This window comes from Phaenicophaeus curvirostris, chromosome 1, assembly GCF_032191515.1.
Source record: "Phaenicophaeus curvirostris isolate KB17595 chromosome 1, BPBGC_Pcur_1.0, whole genome shotgun sequence".
NCBI lineage: Eukaryota > Metazoa > Chordata > Aves > Cuculiformes > Cuculidae > Phaenicophaeus > Phaenicophaeus curvirostris.
Window position 1 is genome coordinate 52,307,494 of NC_091392.1, and position 18,738 is coordinate 52,326,231.

An 18,738-nucleotide genomic window follows, 5' to 3' on the forward strand; every position below is an offset into this window, starting at 1 on the left:
TGTGTGCATGCCAATATAAAGTACTGTGATAACATATTTTCATGATGTTAAATTCTTTTATGTGAATGTGTGCTTTTTCTGTGAAACCTTTAGCTATAAATATCAGAATGACGTGAAGTAAGTTAAATCAAGACCAAGTTTAGCAGATTGTTAGTTAAGTCAATTAAGGTTTAGTACTTCACTTTCACTTTTTCACTAACAGGCTTACTTAGCTTTTTGATTAGATTGTAAGGTTATAGAAAAAAAATGACTTTCTGAACTGAGTATAATGTTTTATGAGCTATGTTTTAATTGAATGTTCTAATATCTTAAAAATAAAATAATTTACAAATAGTCTTACTAGTTTGGAAGGCTGGCTGTTATGGAATTCCAACTTCTTTTTTAGGTTTGTAGGTGGAGAGCTGAATATCTGTTACAATGCTGTAGATCGTCATGTTGAGAATGGACGAGGAGACAAAATTGCCATTATTTATGACAGTCCTGTAACAAATACGAAAGAGAAAATAACGTATAAGGAACTTCTTGAACAGGTATGTTTGAGAATAACCTTTTTGCTGAAAATGGGTGATAAATGTTGCATGGCAGGTAGATATTAGAGAGGCAGAAATGGTCTACCTTGTTAGTTTATTCCTTTTGCTGAGCTCAGTATTGATTTATGAGCTTCACTGCCTGTACCCAATTATACTGTGTCTAAGAGGTTTTGATCTTCCTCTAATTCCTCTTCTTCTTCTGCAGTTTAGTAATTGTATTCCTAGGTGGTTAAATGTTGAACTTTTCTCTATTGGATTTCTGCCCTCCACCCAACAGTTCTTGTTTCATATTTAAAAGGTGAAGTATTGGTCAAGTCTCTTTGATGTTTAATATGGTGAACAAAAGTACTATTCCAGTAGGAATGAAGATGTGTACCTTGGCTATTGCTGCACAAAATTCAGAGTAAAACTAAATGATATTTAACAGTTAGGAACTCTTAAAGAGCTGATTTAATAAGACCCTGCCTATTGTAGGCTATAGTGGGGGTGCTACCCAGCACGAGTTTTCTGTTATAAAGTCTGTGGATTTTGACTCCCCCATCGGCTGAGGTAGCTTAGCACTACCTGGAGTCACGAATAGCCGGTTCTGCACCAGCTCTTTTGGATTTATTCAGTGCCTGACTGTGGGTTGTTTCCACCATATATATTTGCAGTCTTCCCTCTTCAAGGTTCTCTACTCTCACGGCTGTCAGATGGTGGTTTGCCCTTGCCCTGCTCCTCTGTTTAGCTGCCTTTTGTCTTTCAGTTACATGTAGAAGTTGCACTTAACACTGAGTGAAAGACGTGCTGGAGTCAGATTCTTATTCTTCCTTAATGTATTTCAGTGTGCAAGAAGCGTTATATTGAATGGAACACACTCACTGTATTTGAGATATGCACGAGGTGTCTGCAGTAATGTGAACCTATGGTTTTAAAATGCGAAATGAGATTCACAATACAGTAATTCAGTTTTTGAGGGTTTTGTTCCACTGTTGCAGGAAAGAGAAGTCATACAGCAACAAAAAAAATGATAAACTTGTGCTACACTTTATCTTTCAATATCAAATATAGAAAACCTTTACTCCTCACTAGTTTCCTGTTGATTTACCAAATCTAAACAAGAACATAGAAATTCCCATTCAGTATGTTGGAGCTAGAAAGACTAGTTTCAGTGTTTTAAGAAATGAGGAGACTTTAAAAGGGCTTATCTCCTTATCTTATTTTATTTATTCTTTTATATTTATACATATTTATACATATATTTATAATATAATAATTTTATATATACATTTTTGTCACATTTCATATATAAAAATAGTATAGACATAATAGATGCACAAAATATTTATGTATATATATGAAATCAGTTTATGCATCTATCTACATATAAAAATACATGTTGTTTTATTTTAATGAATAATACAACATTTTAATGTAGATTATCTGAGCAGCCTGATCTAGTGGGAGGTGCCCCTGCCCATGGCAGGGAGGTTGGAATTAGATGATCTTTAAGGTCTCTTCCAACTCAAACTATTCTATGATTCTAATTTCCTGTGAAAAGCTCTTGAAAAAGTAGCCTTTGTTTTGCTTTAAGCTTGATGTTTGTATTAAGTTTCTTCAGTTTGTGCACCTGCGTTCTCTATAAACATTTCAGTTGTTTCAGGATGTGGTAGATTTGTGCAGAATGAGAAAGTTTTGCTAGTTAATGTACACATGCTTTCCTCCATGTTTACTCTCGTAGCAGCATTTCCGAAACAAATGGAAGAATTGTTTTAAGTTTTGTGGGGCTATGTAGCAGAACTCATTCAGAAGTTCATTACAATCTTGTTTGTATCAGAGTCCTGTCTAAATACTCTTTTTGCATTCTCTGCAGTTTGCTCTTCTCCTTAATAAAATTGGAATGTAAGCAAAAGATAGGATTTGAGACTATTATCTTGTCTATAGAAAATGTCTAGTCCATTCTGAGGGATAAATTTAATTTAGTTTACCTAGTAACTATTGGACACCTGCTAAAGAAGGTATTAAAAAAGAGATTTGCTGAAAATGAGAAAGACATGGGCTGCTGTATTTTGTGGCATAGATCTTTTAGGGTCTAGGTGAGACTTCGAGAAAATACCTCCTGAACCACTGTGGAGCGTGGGTGATGGCGTTTGGCCATCATTGCTCTGTACAACTACCTGAAAGGAGGTTATAGAGCGGAGGTTGCTGGCCTCTTCTCCCAAGTGACAGGGGACAGGACAAGAGGAAATGGCCTCAAACTCCAGGAGGTTCAGGCTGGACATCAGAAAAACATTTTTCACAGAAAGGGTGATTGGGCACTGGAACAGGCTGCCCAGGGAGGTGGTTGATTCACCTTCCTTGGAGGTGTTTAAGGCACGGGTGGACGAGATGCTAAGGGGCATGGTTTAGTGGCAGATAGGATGGTTAGATTCAGTGATCCTGGGGGTCTTTTCCAAACTAGTGATTCTGTCATTCTGTAATGGAAACAAATGACATGGGTGCTTGTCTGAAGATAATGAGGCTCTTAGGAAGGGTGGGATAGCTTGAGCTTTGTCCTCAGGAAGCCTGTTGTTTTCAGATTAGCCCTATCCTTTTTTTATTTATTGTACTACTGTTTAGGTTTAAGAGCTGCAGTGATGCTGCAATTTTGAAGTTAAGCACCACTAAACTATAATTAATAGAAAGAAATATTGGGAGCTTGTGGATGTTTCGTGCCCAGCTTCTGGGAAACTTTTTTTTTTGGCAGAACTAGAATATGAGGATTACAGGACAATTCCAGCAATTTTTTTATTGGTGTGAATAATGGCAAGATCTGTTTGTGTTGATATTCCGTGCAACTATACTGTCTTCACACGTGGAAAGTCTTGAGAATTAGGAAAAAATTCAGGAACATTAGGAAAAAATTCTTCACGGAAAGGGTCATTGGGCACTGGAACAGGCTGCCCAGGGAGGTGGTTGATTCACCTTCCCTGGAGGTGTTTAAGGCACGGGTGGACGAGGTGCTAAGGGGCATGGTTTAGTGTTTGATAGGAATGGTTGGACTTGATGATCCGGTGGGTCTCTTCCAACCTTGTTATTCTATGATTCTATGATTACAGTTAGTTAAAGTGAAGTTTTACAGTTGAAGTGCATACAGTTGCAGTTTAAGTGTGTTAATTATATGTTGTTACAGATGAAATATTCCAAATTGAGAGGGGAAGAATTCGGCAAATATAAGACTCAACTATCTTCCAGAATGTACTGATTGAACTTTTTTTTCTGCTGATGCCTGCAATAGGTTTTTAAATCAGCATTATAGTGTTGGACCGAAACCGGTGAAATGGAGATATAGGTGAAAGTTTTGAGTGTGCCTTGGGAGATTCTCTAATTCCAGTAATGAGATGGCAGGAAAACACAAGTGAGACACAAATTCTGCTAGAACTATTACTGCATCTGTGTAGTATCAGGGAAATATAAAGATATCCAGGAGAAATAAGGAGCAGTGTCTTATGTTAATTTAAAAACAAGCTTTCTGATTGTGTTGGAAAATACTACCATTTTCAAGTTAAGACAAAGGTTGTTAGGTAGGTGAAAAAAACCTTCTGTTTACATCACTGAGTGTATTCTCTAGAATATCTCACTTAGAATCATAGAATCATAGAATAGCCAGGTTGGAAGAGACCCACCGGATCATCGAGTCCAACCATTCCTATCAAACACTAAACCATGCCCCATAGCACCTCATCCACCCGTGCCACAGCCTGTTCCAGTGCCCAGTGACCCTTTCTGTGAAGAATTTTTTCCTAATGTCCATCCTAAACCTCCCCTGGCGGAGCTTGAGGCCATTCCCTCTTGTCCTGTCTCCTGTCACTTGGGAGAAGAGGCCAGCACCCTCCTCTCTACAACCTCCTTTCAGGTAGTTATAGAGAGCAATGAGGTCTCCCCTCAGCCTCCTCTTCTCCAGGCTAAACAACCCCAGCTCTCTCAGCCGCTCCTCGTAAGACTTGTTCTCCAGCCCCTTCACCAGCTTTGTTGCTCTTCTCTGGACTCTCTCCAGAGCCTCAACATCCTTCTTGTGGTGAGGGGCCCAGAACTGAACACAGTATTCGAGAAGCGGTCTCACCAGTGCCGAGTACAGAGGGAGAATAACGTCTCTGGACCTGCTGGTCACACTGTTTCTGATACAAGCCAAGATGCCATTGGCCTTCTTGGCCACCTGGGCACACTGCTGGCTCATGTTCAGTCACTGTCAACCAACACCCCCAGGTCCCTCTCCTCCAGGCAGCTTTCTAGACAGACTTCTCCTAGTCTGTAGCACTGCACAGGGTTGTTGTGCCCCAAGTGCAGGACCTGGCATTTGGCCTTGTTGAACCTCATGCCATTGGACTCTGCCCAGCAGTCCAGCCTGTTCAGATCCCTTTGCAGAGCCTCCCTGCCCTCCAGCAGATCGACACTTCCACCCAGCTGAGTGTCGTCTGCAAACTTGCTAAGGGTGCACTTGATGCCTTCATCCAGGTCATTGATAAAGACATTGAACAGGGCTGGACCCAGCACTGAGCCCTGGGGAACCCCACTTGTCACTGGCCTCCAGCTGGATTTCACACCATTTCCCACCACTCTCTGGGCCCGGCCATCCAACCAGTTTTCCCCCCAGGAGAGTGTGCGCCTGTGCAGGCCAGAGGCTGACAGTTTCCAAAGCAGAACACTGTGAGAATCTGTGTCAAAGGCTTTACTAAAGTCCAGGAAGACCACATCCACAGCCTTTCCCTCATCCAGCAGCCGAATCACTTTGTCACAGAAGGCCATCAGGTTAGTTTGGCAAGACCTGTGTTTTGTGAACCCGTGTTGACTGGGCCTGATTATCCGGTTCTCCTGCATGTGCTTCGTGATAGCACTCAAGAGCACCTGTTCCATGACTTTCCCTGGCACTGAGGTCAGACTGACAGGCCTGTAGTTTCCTGGGTCCTCCCTGCGACCCTTCTGGTAGATGGGCACAACATCAGCCAGCCTCCAGTCCAGTGGGACTTCCCCAGTCATCCAGGACTGTTGGAAGATGATGGAAAGGGTTTTGGCCAGCACATCTGCCAGCTCCTTCAATACCCTTGGATGAATCTCATCCGGCCCCATAGACTTGTGGGTGTCTAGTTGGGCTAGCAAGGCTCTGACCACCTCCTCTTGCATCATGGGAGCCTCATTTTGCTCCTCTAGCTCCTGGGTTCGCACACAGAGGGAACAACTTTCTTTACGGTTAAAGACTGAGGCAAAGAAGGCATTAAGTACCTCAGCCTTTTCCTCATCCCCTGTCACTGTTGTTCCTTCTGCGTCCAACAGGGACTGTATGGTCGCCCTAGTCCTCCTTTTATTATTTATATGTTTATAGAAAGATTTTTTGTTGTCTTTCACAGACTTTGCCAATCTGATTTCTAGTTGAGCCTTAGCCCTTCTGATTTTTTCTCTACACAGTCTCTCTTCCCTCCTGTAGTCCACCCAAGAGGCCTGTCCCTTCTTCCAGAGCCCATAAACGTTTCTCTTCTTCTTGATATCACTCAAGATCTCTCTGTTCAACCAAGCTGGTTTTTTCCCCTGACGGCTGTTTTTTTCCGGAACATGGGGATGGCTTTCTCCTGAGCTGCTAGGATTTCCTTTTTGAAGAGCTCCCAGCCCTCATGGGCTCCCTTGCCCTTAAGTACTGTCCCCCAATAGACTTTGCCAACCAGCCTTCTGAAGAGTTCAAAGTCTGCCCTCTGGAAATTTAATGCACTTGTCCTACTAACCGCCCTCTTCACTTCACCTAGAACAGAAAACCCTATCATCTCATGATCACTTTGTCCTAGGCGTCCTCCTACTGCCACATCCCCCACAAGGCCTTCTCTGTTCACAAACAGCAGGTCCAGGAGGGCACCCTCCCTTGTTGGTTCATTCACCAGCTGTGCGAGGAAGTTGTCTTCCACACACTCCAGGAACGTCCTAGACTGCTTCCTTTCTGCTCTATTGTACTTCCAGCAGATATCAGGAAGATTGAAGTCTCCCACAAGAAGAAGAGGCATTGATCTAGAGATTAACCCCAGCTGTTTATAGAAGAGCTCATCAGCTGCTTCTCCTTGGCTGGGTGGTCTGTAACAGACTCCCATCACAAAATCACAAAATCCACCTTCCTGGTGGGCTCCTCTGATTTGCGAGAGGAAATCACAAGAATTTGAGGCATGTTATTTGCCGTTGTTAATGCTTGACAGATCATGTACACAGAAGCAGTATGATTTCTCTCTGTGATTCTTTTAAATAACAATGCACAGTTAACATGCTTAATTCAGTGCTGTAATAAATAATTGCTGAGTGCAGTAACGTGATGGGATTAGTAAAACCAGCACACCCCCAAGTCCCTGAAAACATTGAATGTTACAAAACTATAGATGAAAAAGGAAGGACTTCAGGTTATCAACAATGAGCTAGGATGTAATTTCTTCTGTAGGAAGATTTTTTCTGTAATGACCAATGCTATAAAGTATCTTCCAAAACAGCTGTGCCAGCCCTTGTCAGTTTGGATTTATGTGTGTATCTGTCTTGTTCTGCTCATATCTCCTGGGTGTAGGTGAGGAATCACCCAGATTGTTTTGTATCTAGTGGTCTTTCTTCATTCTTTATGCTTTGCATATGTGATATGACACTTCTTAATGCTACAAGATGCACTTCAGGATGTTTTAGGACCTCTTCGTATTTGAAGAATCCTTTTGTGTTTAGCTTGCATTTAAGAACTCGACACAGATGAGACCCAGTCATTGTTCAAACCAGGAAGGTTTGAAATTCTTCTTTTGAGCATTTGGAATAGAATTTCTGGTTTAGTAACTTTTAAGAAAAAATCTCTTCTCAGGGACCAAGCCTGCTTTTTGTAACTATGGGGACAGCCAGGTGATTCAGAACTGCAGTACTTCTCCAAACCTGGCCTGCTAATACAGATGTAGCATTTGTTTGGTACCTGGGTGAAAATAAAGCTATGCTCCCTGGTGTCTTGCATTTGGTAGAAGTGCAATTTAAGCTCACATTTTCAAAGCTGAAAGCCTGTTTCAGTTTCTTATTATATCACTTGGTCTCAAGTGATTTTATTACTGAAGTGTCAAATATATTAAAAGTGATAGAGCAATCTTTGACTTGAAGAAAAGCAGAGAAATAGCATGCTGGTAGGAAAATAGCAACTGCAGAATACAGAGTGATGAAGTACACTGTCTTAATGTAAACGGTAAATGACAACACACTGTACAGAAGTGGAAGGTTTCATGGCTTTTAACAGTTTAATGAAATGACACTACTCACTCTTGCCCCCTCCCTTTTTTTGAAAGAGTGATTGCTTGGATGTTTCAGGGTTTCCACATCAATCTTAAGGGCACTGTAAACCTGCTTTATGATGTTTTCTGGTCTTCCAAATAGGTGCAGATACAGTGTTTTATTACGTATTCCATATGCTCCCCTGGCTGTCAGAGGGATGAGGAAAAGGGCACAAGGAAAATCATAGATACCCATGTATTGTATTGGGTTATTGTCTTTGGTGATATTAAACTCTCTAGGATGGGAAGTTAAGTGCAGGCAAATGATTAGTGGGTTTACACGGAAGACACGTGAGTCCTGTCTGCAACATGCTACATATGTATATATTCTGCTTTAAGTACATTTTACCCATATAAAAATTAATTAAGTACATGCAGATCTCTTCACTGTCTTCCTCTGGCAGCAAGGTACCAAAGTTACATAGCTTGTATACAGGCACCAGGAGTCTTCTGTTACAAAATTAGTAATTATCATAGAATCATGGACTGTTTTGGGTTGAGTTTGAGTTCCACTCCTCCTGCCATGGGCAGGGCCACCTTCCACTAGGTTGCTCAAAGCCCCATCCAACCTGGCCTTGAACACCTACAGGGATGGGGCATATATGACTTCTCTGGGTAACCTGTTCCAGTACCTCACCGCCCTCACAGTAAAAGATTTCTTCCTAGTATCTGATCTAAGTCTCCCCTCTTTCAGCTTAAAACTATTGTCTCTCATCCTATCACTGCCCTTACTGGTAAAGAGCCCCTTCCTACCTTTCATATAGGTAACAGATATCTGTGGATCTTTAAATAATGCCTTTTTTCTTTAGCAGGCAAACATTGTGGTTTTTTGTAATCAGTAATAATTATAAAATAATAATAATATAAAATAATTATAATTATTAATAATTATTTATTAATATATATTATAATAATAATTATTAATAATAATTATAATAATTATATAAAATAACCTGTGTTGACTGGGCCTGATCACCCGGTTCTCTTGCATGTGCTTCATGATAGCACTCAAGAGCACCTGTTCCATGACTTTCCCTGGCACTGAGGTCAGACTGAGAGGTCTGTAGTTCCCTGGATCCTCCCTGCGACCCTTCTGGTAGATGGGCACAACATCAGCCAGCCTCCAGTCCAGTGGGACTTCCCCAGTCTTCCAGGACTGTTGGAAGATGATGGAAAGGGTTTTGGCCAGCACATCTGCCAGCTCCTTCAATACCCTTGGATGAATCCCATCCGGCCCCATAGACTTGTGGGTGTCTAGTTGGGCTAGCAAGGCTCTGACCACCTCCTCTTGCATCATGGGAGCCTCATTTTGCTCCTCTAGCTCCTGGGTTTGTACACAGAGGGAACAACTTTCTTTACAATTAAAGACTGAGGCAAAGAAGGCATTAAGTGCCTCAGCCTTTTCCTCACCCCCTGTCACTGTTGTTCCTTCTGCGTCCAATAGGGACTGTATGGTCTCCCTAGTCCTCCTTTTATTATTTATATATTTATAGAAGGATTTTTTATTATCTTTCACAGACTTTGCCAATCTGATTTCTAGCTGTGCCTTAGCCCTTCTGATTTTTTCTCTCCACAGTCTACACTGCCTGTGCTACACTGACAGCAAAAGAAAGTTGAATGTTTAAACTTCCTATGTTTATTGTAGCATTTTCTAGGGAATGGCAACCTCTTAAAGAAGAGTTTACTATTGTATGTCAGAAGAGTTCCCCCATAAGACAAAGCAACACCTTTGTTCTGAACTTAGATTTATATGTCTTCGGATATCCAAAGAACTTCTTAGAGTCTTTAACTTTTTAGTCTTACCGCTAATGTGAAACTTTTGCAAGCAAAACTGTTCTTGTTACATCTGACTGATGTGCAACCATGCTTATAGAATATGCCAGTTTATGACTTCCTGGGATGATTCTAGTTCCATCCTGTTTCCTAGTAGATTATTACTCTGTTTTGAGTCTTCTTAGTCTGCAGTTTTTCCTGTTAACCTCTTACCTGTGTTTTGTGCACCATTACATGTAGTTTTACCTCAATTACTTATACACCTCTACACACTGACATTTAATTGAAAAAAATTAAAAGCAGTGTGCAGGTTTAGATACTGATTGTTACACAACTGTCAGCCCCTGGAATTTGAGAAACCTCTTACAGCTGGCTTCACTCAGTTGCTCTTGATGAATTAGTAATTTGCTTTTCCTTCAGAAGATGCCACATTTCCATGCTGCAACGAGCGGGCTGGAACAAGTATGGAGTGCTTGTCATAAGCTCCCATGCTCACTCTAACAACTTACTATGTGGTAGATTATCTATCCTGGTTTACTAATGAATTATTCAATACTGGTTTTGTGATGTAATACTATATACTGTTGAGGTAATAAATATTTTCTCATGGCGATACAGATTGCTGACATTGCTGGTGATCTATCACATTTTCTGAGTTCCAGTTCTTTCCTACCATGCAGACTATGTTTTCAGACTTCTGCATACCAAAAATGAAAATCTGGAAGTAAGAGGAAAATGATTTCTTAAGTCTAAATGTACTTCTTGGAATTTGTACTAACATTTGATTCAGGAGATAGGATTTCTTGTCTTGGGTTCTGAGAAATTTGCAACACTTTGCCAAAGTCGGTATGTGTACATACTGATTTTTGTTTCAAACTTAGCTGGCTAGGACAGAATGTGTGTTATGAAATTCCCTGCTTACATCCATTCTTAAAAGCTAAAATTGAGGAATATAAGCAGTTACTTGGATAAAAGAAAGAATGATTAGAGTGTAATTTAAAATTTTGCAAAAACATTGCTACTATTTTTTTTTGATCTAATGTGTAAAATAATTAGCTTCAGTCCATTCTCATTTAAAAAAAAAGACGTGTTGCACTGCTTTTTTCAGAAAGGAAATGATCCTAAATTTATTGAACCTGGATTGAATTGCCCATCTGCTTTCTGTATCGTATTAGTTTGTCTCCTTCATGTTCTGCATCTGTTGATTGTGTGAAAGTTGTTTTTTATGGGGCAGCAGCAGATCTGGAAAAACTTTTAATATGTTATGAATATTTTGTCAGTACAGGTCTCCAAGTTAGCTGATGTCATGGTCAGACATGGTGTGAAGAAAGGAGATCGTGTGGTCATCTACATGCCCATGATTCCACAGACAATGTACTGTATGCTGGCTTGTGCAAGGATAGGAGCCATCCATAGCCTGATTTTTGGTGGATTTGCATCTAAAGAGCTTTCTGTTCGCATTGATCATGCAAAGGTAACATATATTTGGAACAACACACAGGATTGCATTAGTTATTCATATAAATTAATGTCAACCCCCTTTTTTTTTACCCCAGAGAAGGTCCCATTTCTCTGTGTGCCACACAGTCTCAATTTGTTTATAATACCTAACGTTGAAATGTGAACTAAGTACTGCATCTGTGCTGAGAGTGATGCTTTTATAACAGACATTGAGATACAAATTTTGACCTCTTTTTGAAAAGCATCAGTTTAACGCACTGCTGTCTGTTTAGAACATACTTTCTTCTCCCCTTTGTCAATCTTTATCTACAAAGCATCGCCTTAAAACTGGCTTTTCACTCAGCGTTTTCCTCAAGTGTATGAGGAAAATGCTGCCAACCGTAAATGACTTCATTGGTTTACTTGATGTATAGACGTATTATGTAGTACGTTTTTAAGCTGTATAGCTACTTCATCTAATTTGTACATTAATCAAGGCATGTATAGAACCAGTTGTCTTAAGTAAGTGAGACTGCATAGATCATAATCAATAGAAGTGAGTGCTTTAAAGGCTTCTATGTTTGGCACAAGTTGAATGCGTTGATGAAACGTTATAGAAGTCTTTGTAAGTGAAAATTCAAATAGTACTTTAATAGCCTACATAGTAGCTTATATGTGCATATCAGTAACTGGTATATGCATTAGTTTCAAACCAGCTAAAAATATTTGTGCTGTAAGTTTCTGTTCTTGTTTTCTGCCAGTGAACGAGACTAATGTCTTTGTCATCTTGATCACTCAAACTGTCTGTGGTAGCCATCTATCGCTGAATTATGTAGATGTATAAGCCAAAACATTATGCAGGGTGAATTCCACAGGATTTTTGGAACTTCTACTTCAATTTTTGTGTACAGAAGTGCCTTTCAGATTTCCAAAGTCTTGTGTTTTATGAATATTTGTAAATAGAAAGTTGAATGCATTCCCTCTCCTCCCTCTTGATGTTTAAACAAAGCAGAAGTTAATAAAGCAACTGAAATGGTTTGTTGGAATTGTGAAACAGAGACGGGGGAAGACTAATGACAGCTCCATAGTTTTTCTTCTCTGTCTTCCTGCTCCTTAACTTTTTCAAAGAGCTGTAAGAATTAATTTTAACTCATAGAAGCTTTTGATCAGCAAAAGAGGAATGTAGAAGAAAAAAAAAATACTTTTAAAGTGGGAGTTGCTACAATATGAAACATCTGGCATGTTTACTTTTGGAGCATTTTGCAAATATTAATTCATTAATCCAAATGGACTTTTACTGGGGAACAAGGGGAGGCAGCGCCGTAACTATGATCTTTGTTTCATGCATTAAAAAGAAAATAGGGAAAGTTTAAGTCACTTACCCAAGGTCAAATAGCAAGTCTTTTGCAGAGTTAGCTATAATATTACTAGCTGCAGACCAGTGTAAATTTTTATGATGTCTTTTCATTTGTTCTTTAAAGGCACGTCTAAATATTTTGAATACTTTTTTTGTTCATCTGATGTGTAATGAAATTCTAAGTAAAAAGGAGAGGTGCATCCTCAGTCTGAATTTAAAAATGTGTTCTAGTTTCACAGTACTGTAAAGCTTTCTTGTTAAGTGAATTGCCCAATACTGAAGTTCTCTTAAAATATGTATTTAAGTGGCTGTGATAGATGGTATTCTGCTGAACTCAGAAGTTAATGGAAGCAGTCTGAAAAAGACCTAACCTTTCTATTAGGTTTTTATGTGAATTGGTTTAGATGCTGCAGTACAGGACCTACTGTGGGTACGATTACTCAGAAGGAGTTAAAAATGTGGAATTGAAAGCTGGCAGTGATGTGCTTTTGTAGAAGAAAGGTCATATTTCGCATTTTATTGTAAGATCTAAGTGAAAGAAATAACAAGCACTTTCTAGTGACTATGAAAAGGTGCATATAATTTGTGAGCTAACAATTTATGTTGAATTTTAAATAGGTCTGGGAATGCTCCAAAGTCATGCAGCAGGTAGTTTTTACTTTTGTCAGGTATTGCAGTTACAGACTTTCTGAGGTGAATTGTGATGAAGTGGTACAGAGCACATGAACAGGCATTTTTTTCATCTTTCTTTTCACCTGAATCTGGGAGTATACAGCTTGCAATTTCAAGACAGTAGATGCTTTGAAGGACATCAACTATATTTTGAGAAATTAACATGACATCTGTTTAAGCACTTTATCTTAGTAAACTAGGAAAAATGAGAAGGATGCTTAAGAACAATATGCTTATGTGCCTATTTTTGAGGGTAGTTGCTATGCTTTCGTCAACCAAATTTTCTCATAATTTTTGAATCATAATGATTATGTGGTAATTCCAGAGAGCTTTTTAGATTTTAAGTCCAAACCCTCCAAGATAAAATGCGAGTAATGGCGGTTTTCAGATGTGATTTTTGGAAATGTTTCACTAAAGGAGTATTATGAATTGCAAGTGAACCACAATTTTTGAAGTACAAAACGTGTGAGACACCCAAGTTGTTCAAAAGTATCTGTTACTGTCTTCCACTGAGGTCAGAAATGCTGTATTCCGCGCTTACTGACAGTTGATGCATTTGGAGATTTTAATAAGATTTCCTTGAAAAAAGGAGCTACTATGTGAGAGTTTATTCTCAATAAGATGTAGTTCCTGCATACAGATATGCTCTGAGTGGTTACCTCTCTTTTTTATCTTAAGTTGATTGAGCCTTTTGAATGATTAGACAGCAAGCTCAGCTGCTGATAGAGAACCTACTGGTGCACAATTGCCTTGTAATAGTTGCAGTCTGGCCTTGTCTAGAAGCACTGTTTATTTCTGGAATAGATATTGTAGATTACAAGGTACTCTCTTGCTTTTTCTTTTTACCTATTTGTGTGGTGTGAATCAAATCTCTTTCTTTAGACCGGTGTATAATATGTGACAGAACATGGCAGTCTGACTGGGATCATCTAACCACAAAACCAGAGCAGGGCCAGCAGGTGCAGCAGAACTATATAATGACTGCATAAATGCGGGGTTTGTTGAAAATGTGTCACTTTTTTTTAAGGAAAAGAAAGGGGCAACAAAAGTGCAGTAAGTTTGGGCACACGTTTGTTATCAGGTGGGTGGCTGAGGCATGAAGAGGGAAGAGCGTTATATGTTGAATAGCGAGAGCCTGAGTGCTGGATCTCTCTGTAAATCTCTTCATGACTCTCCAGGCTAGTTGGTTTTCAGTTTGGGCTTTTTGCAGCTTTACTAGTTGGCCCAATAAAATGTGTTTATTGCTTTTTCTAAACTTTGTCTTGCATGCTATTAAGAGACTATGGAGGAGTTTGCTGGAAGTGTCTTTACAACAGAATAAAAATGTCTGGTAACGTTGAGCCTTGCTTTATCTCATATTTTTATCTCTTCATGTTGTTTTTTTCCTACAGCTCGCTATTGCTGGCATTCCTTCTCCAGTAAACCTTTGAACTTTCCTGGTTTCCCTTCAAACTAGCTATATTCCTATCTAATCTTATTGTGCATGACTACATGGAGCCACAGAAGGGGTCAGAAGTGGCTGTATGAAAACAGTATGGGAACAGAGCTGCAGAGGAAGAAATGTCAGTAGGCAGAGAGGTAAAACACTGGAAAACAGCAGTTAAAGCCAGTGATGAACCTTTGATGTGCACAGAGTGATCCAAGATGCTTACAAGTACCAACCCTCACTTGGGAGTGGAGCCAGTTTAGTATTGGATATTTTTAAACTTCCTTACTGCATACAAAGCAGTTGATGAGGAGAGGCAACACCTTTTACAATGACTGTAAACTTGGTGTTGACAACAGTCTTTCATCTTAACAATTGAATAGAACTGCGTTAATATCTTACGTTAATTACAGTCTAATTTTGGGATAGCCTCCAGATAAATTTTCAGTTTAACTGCATTGTATTGTATTATTTTTTATTAAAATCAGTGCATCCCAAAAAAGAAGGATGACAAATACTGGCATTTTAAAACTCATGCAAAATCCTTATTTTGAATAATAACTAATTAGAAAACTCTCCTAAATGGCAGGTTTGGACAGGAAACATTTTATTATTGCACAAGAAAATAATTTGATCTGTGGTTTCTGTACTGAATTTAATGCAGGCTTAACTGCGGCATTACGGTTTGTGCCTACTTAATGAGATTCATGATAATGCACACAATTAGTAAACTATCTTGATCAGTCTGAGGGGCATAAGATAAATATACTTCTAAAACTCCAAAAGCAAGGAGATTGTAGACTCATTCTTTACCAATTAAAATGTGTTCTAACACATAGTTTCTTTGGTGCTCTCTCTCTTATTTACTGAAATGCAAGATGTAAAACTACTGATCCTCAGACTTAAGTCAAAATAGTTTGTATGCAGGTTTCTTGACTTCAGAAATTTTACATAAAACTTGAGGTTATTTTAATGACAGATGCTAATGCCACATTTGGAAATAGAAGTTATTCTAAAAAACCTTCAAAGAACTGCAGAAATCTCGATTTTTCATTGTTTTCCAACCATTGCTTGAAAAACTCTAGCTTTGCTTCCATCTTGCGCCTTATGACTTCAGCTTATTCTCTTCGTGTATTTCTAGTTTCCTGTCTTGACTGGTTTGCCTTCTTTTTCCTCGTTCCCCTGTTTTCCCTTTCATGCCATTCAATTGCAGGCTGAAAAAGAGCCATCAAAGTGCCGTGCAATGGGTAGTTTTGATTTATACCGTTAGGTGCAGGCAGATAATTAGAAAGTAAGCTAAACAGGAGAGGTAATCATTGACATCACTTTACCTCTTCTTAATGGAGGGTCTAAGATGGAGGTGGGTTTTTTTCTCTGTTCATTAATTTTTGTGCAACTTACAAGAACTTAATACTGTTGATTTCTTGCTGAAATCTGGTTGAAAATGATGAAGGGCATCAGAAGTTATTACTATGTTCCTAAACAAAAAACAGATGCTTGGACAGCAAGATCACCCCTAAAATTTTTTTCCTTAGGAAACTGATCTACCCTTTTGTTTCTAGTTATGTGAAGATAGATTTTATATGTTGACTGTTCACTAATCAAAGAATTAATGGAAACATTTTATTATATATTATAAATATATTAATATATGTTTATGTATTACATATATAAAATATAATGCAAATGTATGTATTAACAATCTAACTTCTCTGCTTTAGCCCAGACTTATTGTAACGGCAAGCTTTGGAGTAGAACCAAAAAGGAAAGTGGAATACATATCCCTTCTAGAAGGAGCACTGGCAAGGGTACAGAACAAACCTGAAAAAGTTCTCATTTACAAGCGACCTAATTTGGTGGGTGTACAGTTGTGCCTTTATGTTAACTTTTAGATATGTATGTTTTGCTTTTAAAAGTAAAATTTTTGGTGTGTCTGTTGTAATTTGGTCTTGAATTTTATGAGGAACTTTATATTCATAAGATTTAAATAGTAAATAGAAGTAATGCAGCAGAGAGATTATAGAAAAATCATAGAATCATAGAATCACCAGGTTGGAAGAGACCCACCAGATCATCGAGTCCAACCATTCCCACCAATCTCTAAACCATGCCCCTCAGTACCTCGTCCACCGCACCTTAAACACCTCCAGGGAAGGTGAATCAACCACCTCCCTGGGCAGCCTGTTCCAGTGCCCAATGACCCTTTCTGTAAAGAATTTTTTCCTAACATCTAGCCTAAACCTCCCCTGGTGGAGCTTGAGGCCATTCCCTCTTGTCCTGTCCCCTGTCACTTGGGAGAAGAGGCCAGCACCCTCCTCTCTACAACGTCCTTTCAGGTAGTTGTAGAGAGCAATGAGGTCTCCCCTCAGCCTCCTCTTCTCCAGGCTAAACAACCCCAGCTCTCTCAGCCGCTCCTTGTAAGGCCTGTTCTCCAGCCCCTTCACCAGCTTTGTCGCTCTCAATACTGCATGGTTTTTTTGACCACTTCCATGTGTTCTGTCTGTTTTTCTTTCAACACTTTTTTATTTTTCAATGGGCAGGGCGATGTTCCTCTTACCCCAGGTCGTGATCTTGACTGGGAAGAAGAGCTTGCGAAAGCACAGCTTTATAAATGTGTCTCCGTTCCCTCAGATCATCCACTTTATATTCTGTATACATCTGGAACAACAGGCTTGCCCAAGGTAAAACACTATCTCTAGTCTAAGTGTCTGTGACCAACCTATTTGCAGTTCCAGTTGAGGAAATATTTAATTAAAATGGTTGAAAATATTTTGCTGTAAATAATGAGCATTGCTAGAAACGATTTAATCTTTTGTTCACACTTCACTGCTTTAAAGTCAGTGTCTAGAAAAAATCACATTTGTTTATTTTGTTAGTAGTAGTATAAAGATAAATCGTGTTTACTTCAAAATATTTGTACAGTATAAACTTCTGAGGACAGCAGAATGTCTTTTATCCATTAAGGTCTTCTGTGTTTTAACTGTTCGAGATAAGTGTAGTATAATCACTTGATAGCAAGATTAGTTAATGTGTGAGTCATGTAATAGCGTTTATTGCTGGCTAGTCTTTGCTTATTTATAATTTACATATTAGCTAATCTCCCCATAGATAAGATGTGAATGAAGTTACAGTTTAAATGGAATCAAGCACGTTCTGAAGGTTTGTGTTGCTGAACAGTTCTGAGGATATAATTCCCATGAAAATGAAACTTAGTTGAATGAGAGAATACTAGTGTAGACCATTCCTTGAAAAGCATTTGTTTTCAAATGTGAATGAGTCTTAATGATCTATTTTTAGAAGATTTTATTTTAAAAGCAAACTCTTGAATGTTTGCTTGGTTCTTACTGTTGTCTTTTAAAGTGTAGAGGACAAGCTCAACATAATTTTCTGGAGGTAGTGTTGCATGACAAATTCAGAGAGAGTATCTCACATCTCTGGATATCACAGTGCTTAAACTACTACTAGAAAATTATTTAATGATGTGACCTATAAAGTGCAGAATCTGTTGGCAGGTAAGTGAAACCTAACATTGGTTTTGCTGAGAATATCTTCTTCTGCCTTGAACATGGGCATCTTAAAGCAACATACGTATCTAGAATTATTAGTATTTAATTATATTGTCACAGAATCACAGAATCATTCAGGTTGGAAATGGTCTTTAAGATCATAGAGTCCAAATGTAAACCTAACACTGGCCAAGTCCACTGCTAAACCATGTCCTGAAGTGCCACATACACGTCATTTAAATACCTCCAGGGATGGTGATTCACCCACTTCCCTGGGCAGCCCGTTCCAGTTCTTGACAACCTTTTCAGTAGGGAAGTATTTACTATTATGTACTTTAAACCTCCCCTGGTACAACTTGACGCCATTTCTTCTTGTCTTTTCACTTCTTACTTGGGAGAAGAGACCAACACCCACCTCACTGCAACCTCCTTTCAGGTAATTGTAGAGAGTGATACAGTCTCCCCTTACTGTGGGTGTGCTCAATCTCCTTGTCCATATAATTGATAAAGATATTAAACAGAAACTGCCCCGACACTGAGACATGGGGAACGCCACTTGTGACCAACTGCCACCTGGATTTAACCCCATTCACCAGAACTCTCTGGGCTCAGCCACCCAGCCAGTTTTTTACCAGCGAAGAGTACATCCATCCAACCCATAAGCAACCAGTTTCTCCAGGAGAATGCTATGGGTAGTGGTGTCAAAGACTTTATTAGACAACATCCACAAGCTTTACCTCATCCGCTAAGCAGGTCA

The 18,738-nt window shown here is 39.2% G+C and overlaps 1 protein-coding gene across 2 annotated transcripts in view; it reads left to right on the forward strand.

Annotated features, from left to right (window-relative positions):
* Window positions 1–395: 395 nt before the first annotated feature.
* The window catches only part of ACSS3 (acyl-CoA synthetase short chain family member 3), an 80,017-nt gene continuing 61,674 nt past the window's right edge, over window positions 396–18,738 (forward strand). Inside the window, exons 1-4 of one of the 2 annotated variants that reach the window (XM_069858251.1) lie at window positions 396–530; window positions 10,861–11,054; window positions 16,197–16,331; window positions 17,016–17,156. In XM_069858251.1, coding sequence (XP_069714352.1) covers window positions 10,887–11,054; window positions 16,197–16,331; window positions 17,016–17,156 — 444 coding nt within the window. In that variant the 5' untranslated portion in view covers window positions 396–530; window positions 10,861–10,886. The remainder of the gene's footprint in view (window positions 531–10,860; window positions 11,055–16,196; window positions 16,332–17,015; window positions 17,157–18,738) is intronic. The other variant, XM_069858240.1, reaches the window with a different exon arrangement.